The 10721-nt window shown below is 41.8% G+C and overlaps 2 protein-coding genes across 4 annotated transcripts in view; both read right to left on the reverse strand.

Moving 5' to 3' along the window:
• Positions 1-4388, reverse strand: part of arhgef6 (Rac/Cdc42 guanine nucleotide exchange factor (GEF) 6) — a 25102-nt gene extending 20714 nt beyond the window's left edge. The window contains exons 1-3 of one of the 2 annotated variants that reach the window (XM_035668834.1): positions 3832-4388; positions 2622-2705; positions 725-809 (exon numbers count right to left, since the gene is read on the reverse strand). In XM_035668834.1, coding sequence (XP_035524727.1) covers positions 725-809; positions 2622-2705; positions 3832-3996 — 334 coding nt within the window. In that variant the 5' untranslated portion in view covers positions 3997-4388. The remainder of the gene's footprint in view (positions 1-724; positions 810-2621; positions 2706-3831) is intronic. The other variant, XM_035668833.1, reaches the window with a different exon arrangement.
• A 1812-nt stretch (positions 4389-6200) lies between these two features.
• Positions 6201-10334, reverse strand: rbmx (RNA binding motif protein X-linked). Of its 2 annotated transcripts, none has more exons than XM_035668835.1 (9): positions 10044-10334; positions 9804-9929; positions 9105-9211; positions 8867-9023; positions 8592-8741; positions 8273-8390; positions 7770-7898; positions 7602-7693; positions 6201-6821 (listed from the first exon to the last, which is right to left on the reverse strand). In XM_035668835.1, exons 2-9 carry the CDS (start codon positions 9910-9912, stop codon positions 6505-6507), a joined length of 1179 nt encoding a protein of 392 aa, XP_035524728.1. In that variant the 5' UTR covers positions 9913-9929; positions 10044-10334; the 3' UTR covers positions 6201-6504. The 2 variants fall into 2 exon arrangements, with proteins under 2 accessions (XP_035524728.1, XP_035524729.1); XM_035668836.1 differs by having other exon boundaries at positions 8598-8741; positions 10044-10333.
• Between the last annotated feature and the right edge of the window lie 387 nt (positions 10335-10721).

Below are 10721 nucleotides of genomic sequence, written 5' to 3' on the forward strand. Positions count from 1 at the left end.
AGTGAAGCAATTAGCCCCAAACTGCTGCTGGGCTGCTGCACTGTGAACCATTTTATGCTGCGTCCTTATTAAAGAAATGCACTTGGTGAAGGGGCTGTGTGTGTGTGTGTGTCTAAAACTCATATGCAGTCACATAATGCAATTCACTTCACTGTCAACGTAATCTAAATATATAAAAAAGAAAAAAACATAAAATGAAAATAAAAGAGGATATTGTTCAGGGTTTATCGCGCTATGGATGCACACGAGTAAATATGGCACCCAGCGTGACACAAACACACACTGCTATGCCAGCTGCCCATGGGTAACACACCCGAATCATGATTTTGAACGGCTGCATGGTCAAAGTCTGTGTAAGACCACCGTCATAGCCCATACACAAGGCAAAATGCATCAGCTGGCCACTTCTAATATGTAGCTACATGTAATGTTTATTCATTATATAAGCTTGTTTACTGGAATGTTTGCGTGAAGTGACAGGTGATGGATAAACACTGAAATGGAATTTTGTGCAGTAAATACGATAATATACAGACTTTAAGTGAATTCAGGTTTTTTTTTGTGACATTAGATGCTTTAGTTTCCTTAACACATCAGGATACTGTAATAGAAAAACTGACTAAAAACCACCCACTACTATTTGATTCTTTACTTTCAGAAAGGACCAAATATGATCAAGCAGTACCCAGTATGGAAGACTGGAGATAGAGAGAGAAACTCTTACCTTGTGTGGCGAAGTTGACTGCCAGCAAAGTGGTCAGTACCTTGCCAAAATTCTCGCCAGTGTATAACCACTCTGGTTCAAACCCCTGGATGGAAAAGGAACAGAGAATATGATATCAGACCAAACATAAAACCCCAAAACCACAAAACCATCTGTGCATCCAACCTGGAATCCATCAGAAGTGGAAGGAGAGAAAGTCATAATTAAAAACTTTTTCTACTACTATGTTTTTCTTGTTAAGTGTACACAGACAGAGAGAGACTCATTCTGGGCTGCAGCAGAAACAATAGAAAGACACACAATGAAACACACACAGGGATTTGAATAAGCCTATAACAAGACAGAGATAAAAACCGACATGTTGAGCATGACCCATATTTTATGACTTAGTGGTCTATAATAAAACAGACAGTGCCAGACTCATTTGCGATTCACTGTGCATTTGCGTGCGCACACACACACACACACACACAAAGTCACACTGCTTGCTCTCTGTCTCAGACAGCTATCTTCTTTCCTCCAGTGGATAAGATTTCACATTTTAAATAAAACATCTTAAATACAGAGTTTGAGTAGTACAGCCTTGGTCATGAGTTGTGTACAACCTCATTGAGAGTTAAAGCAAGTGTGACCATTACATCTCTAGATAAATGATCAGCCTAGGGGTCTATAAGACTACTAAGATTTACCCGGCTTACTTTTCATCATGAAAAAAAAAGTAGTTAGTTATAAATAGTTAGCCTACAGGCGAATGATTTTGTACCACTGGTTTAAAAAAAAAGTACTGGAAAAACCAATGGGCACTGATGAAAAGAAATGGAGTAAATGGGTCTTACATCATATTATCGACATTGATCGGGTGCCGGTATTGCGATCTAGACCATGGTTAGGGTCAGTTGTTTCATCAATCAGGCCAAATAAATCATCTCACGCAGTCTATAACCCAGCAAAAAAAAAATCTGAGGCTTTGAGCCATAATTGGCAGTTCCTCTTTCTGCATCTCAGGGCAGAAGTGAAAGCAGAATGACTGCTCTCTTTGTGTAGTCACAGGACAAACGGGCACTATTTGCAATGGCAAAAAAAGAGAGAAAAAGTTCTCTACCCACGATCACATCACTGACCAAAAGGATGGGTAGGGCTCGCTGTACGGCCACGACATCCTTTGGCCTATACATGATGATGCATGCGACAGTGGCTCCCCTCCTTCAGAGCCTTCTGCCCATGAGCTACTGGCTGGCCGCAAAAGGTCTAATTATGGGCTAAGGCAGGGTTAGCGGATAAAAGCAAACGGGGACCTCCCAGAAAAAACAACCCAGCTGGGCAGAACTACTGAACCACTTGACTTTGCAGTGAGCCAGGCTTGCTGACTCAATTAGCTGTTTAAAGAACGCAACTGATGTGATTCAAGCCCAGAAAGGATTATTTATAAAGCTGGAGGAGAAATGACTGTCCAGTGTGGCAGTCACACACAGGCTGGTAGAGACAGAGAAAACTCCCAACATCTGCAAATCATTTGCCCCGTTCCAATATTAGAACATCTTTTTCAGCGGCACAGCCTGCAGTGTGCATACAGAGGAGAGTTTTTAACCTGCCACTGCAGCATGAAAGAGAAAGGGAATTTAGAAGGAAGTAAATACTGTTGAAGACTAAGTTGTAGCCATTTGGAAACTGAGGCACAAGTCATAAGGACAGTTCCCATTTCTGTATGGTCAGTGGAAGTGACAGACAAGCACACACATGTGAGGAAAACATATGCCAAGCAGGGTATAAGCACATCACATCACAGCACAAGCAAAGAGTGACTTTTAAATGCCGGCTGAGAGGGTTAAGTAAGGAGATAATGAAAGCAAGAGGTCAGGCCATGTCTGTACATTAAACTTAGACAGATACAACTTACCTCCACTTTCAGGGTCGAGCATCCTCTTAAAAACTCCCTGATGTTGGAGAGGCAGTCGGCTTCAGTTCTCGGCTCCTGGCAATACTGAGCACACACACACACGAAATAAATATACAAACACAGACCTCGGCTTAGTATGACAGGCAGACATCAGACACAAGCACTGGTATAGCGCCGATGCTACTGCCATGTCAGTCAGCGCCACGCATCAAAAAAGTAACACTGTTGTAGCAATCCAAATGCGGCAACCTACAGTTCACAGAATAACTGTGGATTCTTCCCTCGTCTCCTTCATGCATACATAACAATTAACAGCACATACGCGTCAAAGTAGCCAGATTTTAAGCAAAACATCCGCTCACTTTTCTAACTTTCAAAATAAAAGTCGCAGCAACCGCCGCGGTGCCAGCGTTGGAAAGTGAAAATGGAGGATACGTTTGGCTCTTCCGTGAGTGAAGTCCAGGCTGTTGTTTATTAGAGAAATGTATGGCAGCCAAACAGAAAAGAGACAAAGTAACAACCCACACACGATAGGACAATAAATAACACAAGAGAGAAGTTACTACTTCCGGTTTTATTCTCGTTACTGTTTCCAGTTGCACTGACGCCTCTTTCTTCAAACCGAAAAAAAAAAAGGGGGAGGTCGCACCGGGAAGAGCCGAGGTTTGCAGGAGGAAGTGACGAACTGCCTCTGCAACTGTTGTTTATCATTATCAACTTTGTCATCTCGACAACCAAAGCCTAACATGTTATTAACGTTGACTTATCACGTCAGAAAAAGTTATTTAACAAGTGCCCAACGCCGCCCACACCACCGATCTCTCCAACATGGCCCACAGTTCAATGTTTCACGCACTCCTCGCTGCCCACTTTGCCCTGTTTGGTGGGTGTTCACGCCGTCTCACTCATATCAAGAATGCGGAACATTTTCCTCGCTTCACAGGAAACCACATCTTGAAATCTCACGTCTGTAAAGTACACTAAATGCAGCAGTTACGTCGATGCATTACGCTTCACACAAAGCCGATGGCGATTAAAAGTTCACAGCTCGAGTGCCGGGAGGAAAAAAAAAAGAAAGGCCTGCTGCTGGGAGAAGTTCATATCGGGATCAGTTTAAGCAGACCCCTCCCTTGCTTCCCTTTCCCTTTCACGGGAGCCGTCGATCGATTGGCGTTTGTTGACTTGTGTTAAACTTAAATCAACAACTCACCTTGGGAGTGAAGCCAGGTATGAGCCGCTCCGTGAGCTTGCACAGGACGACCCCATCCTTTAACGATGTTTTCAGAAACTCCTCGGGGTCCGCTATGTTCTTTTTAGGCGAGCTGAGCACTCCTAGGGATATTAACCACGTTACTGTCTGCTCCTCTGGATTCATAGCTCCACAAAATGATCATTGCCTAAGCACGCATTGCTACAAAAAAAAAAAAAAAAAAACTGGCGGCCTGTTCCGTATCAATATGCAACTCACATCCGCACTTCTGCTAGAAGTTAAAAAAGGCGGTGGGGGGAAGGACGACGCTGTTTCTATACGCAAAACTGATGATCACCCCTACTGGCAAATAGGCACCTCAACAATACACAGGAGGATTTCTTTCCTCTGCGGAGTAGCACACATGCTGGCAGAGGGCATGTTCTCTCCTGTATTGTATTACGAGTTAAAATGCAGTAAGGATCAGAAACAGCAGCAGGGAACGGATATCTGATTTGCATCAGCATATTTCGCAACGTCAGAAAGTACCACTTCCTGTAGGATTAAGTCGGGGCATGTGGTCTGCGAACATACATTATCAGGGTTATCATTATTACTGACTCATCTAACTGCAGATTGAAATGTGATGGAGATGGGACATGCTCAAGTTTTCTGACACAGCAATTTAAGTTGTAGGACTTTTGCTGTTTCTGTTGATGGGATTGGGATATTTGCAGGAGTAAATCACAAATGGCTCAATATATAGAAATAGAAATAGTCAAGTCAAAGTAAATCATGGTAAATGCTTATTTATAACTATTAGAATATAAATGCTGCAGAGTCACAATGAACTGTAACCAGGTACCACAGCCCCATTTTAAAAATACATCAATAACCAGTTCAGGGGAGAATTGTGCCACTTCCTTTAATAAGACAAAACTGAGAACATGACAAAGATCTTCTTAAAGTTTTTATTGAAAAAACCACAATGATAAAAAAAAAAAAACAATAGGACTTTGAACAAATCCTCAAGCCTGTGTTCTTCCCACTTCAACACGTATTTCCACTTGAAAAGGATTCAACCAGCCTTCCCAGCAGCCGCCTGTGTCAGCGTCTGAAAGACAGTAAATGTGAAAAATAACTGATTATACATCAGCAGTTTCATTTTACAGCAGCACAAATCCATTATACAGCAACCTTACATTACTTCATGTTTTGAGTGTGAAAGAAATGTACATTTACTTTGCAAAGAACCTCCATATTGTAACTGATACTCCTCATCACCCACACTTACTAAGGTTAGTCTGGTGGACGTATATCTGGTGCACTGCTCTGTGGTTTCATTGGTCCGACAACTTCAGGACACAATTCAGGTAAGTTGCAAGGGCAGTAGCCTTGGAGGGGTCATCCTGCAATGAGAACACAGTATTAACATGTTGTCCTTCTCTTAATCATGTATGCATGTATGCATGTATTCATAAGACATCTGAAAATGATTTTGTAGCATGATTTTGGTCCGACTGCGAATTTGCTTCAGCGATTGTGTCCAGTTGGGTCGTTAGGACGATCGTGTTCTTCCAAAGGTCTCCATTGTTTGAATTGGCATGCTTGTTTTGATACTGAGAAAAGGGCTCATTGGTAATTTAAAAATGGCTTTTAAATTTTTACCAAGAAGAAAAAAAAAAAATATATCTTACCAATACTTAGACATCTTTACCCATTATTTAAAAACGCACTGTTGCCAATCATTTTACTGGAGGTTGGACGATTGGTTGGGCAAAAAGGATCATCGTTTTGAGGGCTCAGTTGGCAAAAAACGTTCATTGCGGAAAAGGGACGAAACTTCTTGGGATGTTGCTGCACTTTTGACAATTTTAGCTGATGAAAACGGACTACAATGAAAAGGGCACATTCAGTTGACCTCCTTTTCTCTTTTGTCCTCTGCTCTGAGGCAAAAGTTGTCTTGAATATCACCCCCCCCTTTGAGGGCAGATTGCAATACAGGACAATGAGAAACTCATTTACAGATGAGAAACAAAGAGGTTTGCTTTGCTTACCAGCTGTTGACTACCAGTCGAGTTGCATTTGGTTGTTGTTGCCTTTGGTTTTGTCGTTGCATGCCATCAAAAGGCTCTAGGGTGATGGATCCATTTCCAAGGAAACTACATTGGAACATTTTGACAGTAACATTTGCCTAACGCTTGAAAACAGTAGCGTCCAGTTGATGGGACATTGTGTTAAGAATGAACTTAGTCACTCGACTATACTGTATAGCACGAGCAGAGACTCACCTAAGCTTTACAGAAAACTTTGTAAAAAAGGAGATCATGTTGTTACTCAGCATTCATGGTAGCGTCTCTGGTCTTGTTTTGAAAATCGATGAGCAGTGGTCAAGGTACAACTAAAAGCTTTATTAGAGTAGGAAAGCCAGACTTATAGGGCATTGCAGATTCCAACAGCACTGAATGTACAAAAACTAACACTCACTTGGTAACTGTACTGTTACATGAGCAAGAGAAATACTAAAAAAAAAACAAAAATTCTTACACATAAAAAACTGGGAAAGTCAAGATACAGTTCAAAGCTAAGGTTTATATTCCACAGATTTAGACATGGCTAGTCTGTCTTGTCAGCTTTCTTTCCAAAACACTTGAGGAGACCAACGTTTGCTTTAATGTGATTTCCAAGTCCAGTTCAGTATCTGCTGCGAGCCATTCCTCTATCGGGACGATTGCCACCACGGCCACCACGTGGCCCTCCACGACTTGAGCTGCTGTACGAGTCACGAGGAGGGTAGCCTCTCTCGACAGGGGGAGCTGGGCCCCTCTCCTGCCTGCCCATTCGCTCTCCACGGCTAGGTGGATATTGGTCGCTCCGACTGCTGGGGTAACTGTCACGACTGCCATAGCCATCCCGGGAACTGCTGCCATAGTCATCATAACGACTGCTTCCACTGCTCCCACCATAGGATGGTGGGGGGCCCCGTGAGGGTGGGGCGCTGCGAGAGTTACCTGCAGGGTCAATGGGTCAGGTAATTGGCAAGGTTCAATTTATACATTTTCTTGCACTGTCAAGTGCTCATTTTTTGCCAATAGAATTAATTCTGTGACAAATAAATTTAATGGGCGACATGTTTAAATGTGCCATCATGGAATGGATCTAAAATTGAACATGGATATTTAGTTGGTATGGGCAGTAACATATCCAAGCACAGGGAATAAGTGGGCCGTGTTACCCATTTCAGCATGCCATTGATCTGAGTAGCCATTTTTCCTTTTAGAGCTCCAAGTGTTAGAACTGCAGGTAAGGACGAGGTTTTCTGAGTTTTCTTGGTGGTTTATTGGACGTTACTCCTTGAGGGAGCGCTTTGCTAGGCAACACATACTGAGTGGTCAACGGATGTTTCCATGGGCTTTTTGGGGTTCCTTATGGTTGCAAACTCTCGTGGGCACATTATTTATTGTTATTCTGTTATTTCTGCATGACAAACATTGATTCTTTTGCTGAATGCAGAGGTAATATGGACTGTGATATGTGGACACAATAAGCTTTTCAGTTGAGATGCCAATGGTTATATATTTCTGAAAACTTAGATTGCAGGTCAGGGTTGCCGCAAGGGGAAAGAGAAAAGCTTAAGGAATGCTGTTTCCTCTGGGGAGAGGAAAAACTGCAGCATCTTTTGACTGGAGATTGCGGTAGTCAATGCTGTGGTTTGGTTGGTGATTTGTGCAGCTCGTCTTTGTGCCACAGTGGTCATCTGTTGGCAAAACACAAATGGAGTCACGTCTTACCGTAACCATCATATGAATCTCTGTAGGAGCCACCGCTTGGACGGTCCATATAGCTTCTGGGTTCCCGGCCTCCCCCATAACTGTCGCGGTCACTAAATAATACAAACAATTGTTAGATGATGACCAAGTGAGATCTGATCTTTTTAAACATTTTGTATCAACCCATACCTGTATCCTCTTGACATTGAGCCATAGTCATCTCGGGAACTGGAATTGGTGTATTCTCTGTATGAATAATCTCTGGGAGGAGGTCCATAGTCCCTCGAATCTCTAGAACTATAATCCCGACTGGAGTAGCTGTGAAACATAGCATTGTTAACTGCAGACCTGTAACCATTATATGTTAAATATTTTACATGGTAAGCAACAAAAACTCTAAATTGTTGTCTGTCATAATTATAATATACTCAATTTCAGACTGATTGGATTTTGGATGGAGACTTAAGCAGAATAAAATAGGAATTTTGGATCATACATCTTAATGTGGATTAAAATATTTCTTTACAAACCCCAATTTAATTTGTTTTATTTCTATAAAGTTAATAAAACTTTTGTCACAGTTTTTGTAAAGCAAAACACTGTCAGAAACAGCCATTTAAAATACTAAAAGCTTACTTTTTGCAAGTAGTTTCGCACAAATGTACAATGTCCTTCAATATGAAAGGTCCTACCTGTCTTTTGAATTGTAATGGTCATCTCTTGGTGATGGATAATCATCCCTCCTGGACATCATGGAGTCTCTGCGAGGAGGGGGTGGACCATAGGGATCTCTGTCCCTTGACATGGGGGCTGGAACAAAATATGACAAACTGGATCATTAATCAAAAAATAACCCTGAGATAGATATGTGAATATTGATGACGATTAAGTCTACACACCCAAATCTAAAAAAGAGAATTCAGAATTTCATGCTGGGTGTCCTGGCAGTACATTTAATTACTTGCACACATTGCATGTAAATTGTGATATGTAAAAACAAAATTTCCTCACACTCACGTCTGCTCATGGGACCAGATGGGGCAGACCTTTTGGGCGGAGGACCTCCGTTACGAACTGGGGGTCCTCTTTTCATCGGAGGGGGGCCTCTGGATGAAATCCCTTTAAAGAAGGTATCTCCACTCCCTGAATTATCGTAGTAGTCTTTTAACAGACAAGAAAAGCAAATATTAACACACCAAACTCAAAAGATGCATTAAAAAAAATACATTCAATGAAAATGTCTCTAAACTCCAAAACTCCATGTACCAAATAAATTAATAACTTACCTCTGGATGGTGGACCCCTCATACTTCCCCTGGATCCACGAGGGCCTCTGGGCGGACCGCGACTGCGTGAGTGCATGGGTGGAGGTCCTCGCCTGCCAGCACTCTCAAACTGAGGCTTTGTAGCTTGCTCCACTTTGATAGGCTTGCCATCAAGAGACTGCGGTAGAGGAGCTACAATTGCAATCACGACTTCAAGCAGACGTTTTAAAGATTGCAGCTGATTAGCAAGAGTACTTACCTTTCCATTCATCTCACGCGCTGCATCCTTTGCATCAGCCGGACTTTCAAAAGTAACAAAAGCGAAGCCTCTTGATTTGTTTGTTTCACGGTCCTTCATCAAAAGAACTGAAGAGAAAACAGAGTGAGAAGAGAAGAGTGTGCTTACTGACTGATTACATTATTGTCTGACGAAATGTATAACAGTTATAACCCTAACCCTGATTACTACCCCCATTTTACTAACTACAACCATTATTTGGTTTTAACCAGTGTGTCTACTTCAGGGTTCAATGGTATTCTTATTTCCTGCCGCAAAATGAAACTTCATTTTACAGTAAACAAGGTCGTTTGCAATAACAGTAGCTCAGAATAGGCTTTGTGTTAAGTGAAGAGAAAATGGGGGCTGAAGTAAAGGGGAAAATTAGCTGGATATACACAATCCAAGTAACAAAAAATGACATTTGACAGATTCTATGCCAAAAAAATTTAGATTTACAACAAAAAAAAATGAGGAAATTACCGTGTAATGCAATTCACAAACAAACCCTTAACATTTGATGCCTTTGCAATTACATCCAAGTTAGGGCACACACGTTTGATAAGCATTAAAAAAAACGAAACAGCAAACACATTTTTAAATACGTAACAGTATTGCATGTTTACGGTTAAATATTGTATGTGTGAGAATTTCGGATCCAAACAGTGGCTTCATTCTCACCTTCGACAATCCTGCCATATTTGCTGAAGTACTGCTCCAGGGCCTTCTCGGTCGTCTCGGTGTTCAGCCCACCGATGAAGAGCTTCCCTGGTCGGTCTGCCTCCGCCATGCTGCAAAATCCACCACCTGCGACCAAAGAAGGGTCGTATATAGTTATAGGAACTGAACACATTTGCAAACAACCACATAACGTTGTATTCGCCCTCAGTGTTCAGACATGTCTGTAGTGAGTCACAATACCTTGCTGCTGGCGAAAGTCTCGGGCTGTTGAATGCGCAAAATGGCGATAAACGTGCCAGCGATTGTGTCTAGCTTAGGTAGTTACTTCGCTGACGGTAGATAGCAAGTATTCACGCTTTTAGCCGGGTGCCCGAGCTTTACAAAATGCCGACACGCTACTTTAAAAACATAAAACACAACACTAATATGGCTATATGAAGTGTACAGGCACGCAGCTAGCAGCTACCACATAGCACTCTGCCAAAATGCCGCGACTTCGTGAACACAACTGTAAACGACACTTTTCACTCCCCTTCCTTCTTCCTCCCGTCTGTTTCCGGCAGACCAGACACCCTGCGGTGTAACGCTGCCACCTACTGTTCAAAACTGTGAATTGTTTAGTTTTTTTCTGTTTTCAAAACGATTTTCTACTTAAATAACCCCCTCCAGTTATAAAACACGTAAACAATACTGTGGAAGAGAGAGGCGGTGATTTCACACATCATACAGACAGAGAAACTTTGTGAAAATTTGTGTTTTTCTGAGTAATTTTTTTTGGTCTGTTTTTCGGAGCAATTATTTCTGTTTTTCAGAGTAATTTATTTTTATGGTTGGTTTTTCGGACAAATTTTTTTCAGATTTTCTGAATATTTTTTTTTCTTCTGTTTTTCGGACTAATTTTTTTTCTGAGTTTAGAGA

This window comes from Morone saxatilis, unplaced genomic scaffold (assembly GCF_004916995.1).
Source record: "Morone saxatilis isolate NCDOM2014 unplaced genomic scaffold, NCSU_SB_2.0 Contig22, whole genome shotgun sequence".
NCBI classification, from domain to species: Eukaryota; Metazoa; Chordata; class Actinopteri; family Moronidae; genus Morone; species Morone saxatilis.

Bases quoted from the DNA above. Each gene is read 5' to 3' on its own strand.
- rbmx (XM_035668835.1), bottom strand. From the start codon at position 9,912: ATGGCGGAGGCAGACCGACCAGGGAAGCTCTTCATCGGTGGGCTGAAC. The intron at 9,024-9,104 runs GTAAGTACTCTT...CCTCTACCGCAG, and splicing joins CGCGTGAGATGAATGGAAAG to TCTCTTGATGGCAAGCCTAT. The intron at 6,822-7,601 runs GTAAGACGTGAC...TTGACCCTGCAG, and splicing joins AGATTCATATGATGGTTACG to GTAACTCTCGCAGCGCCCCA.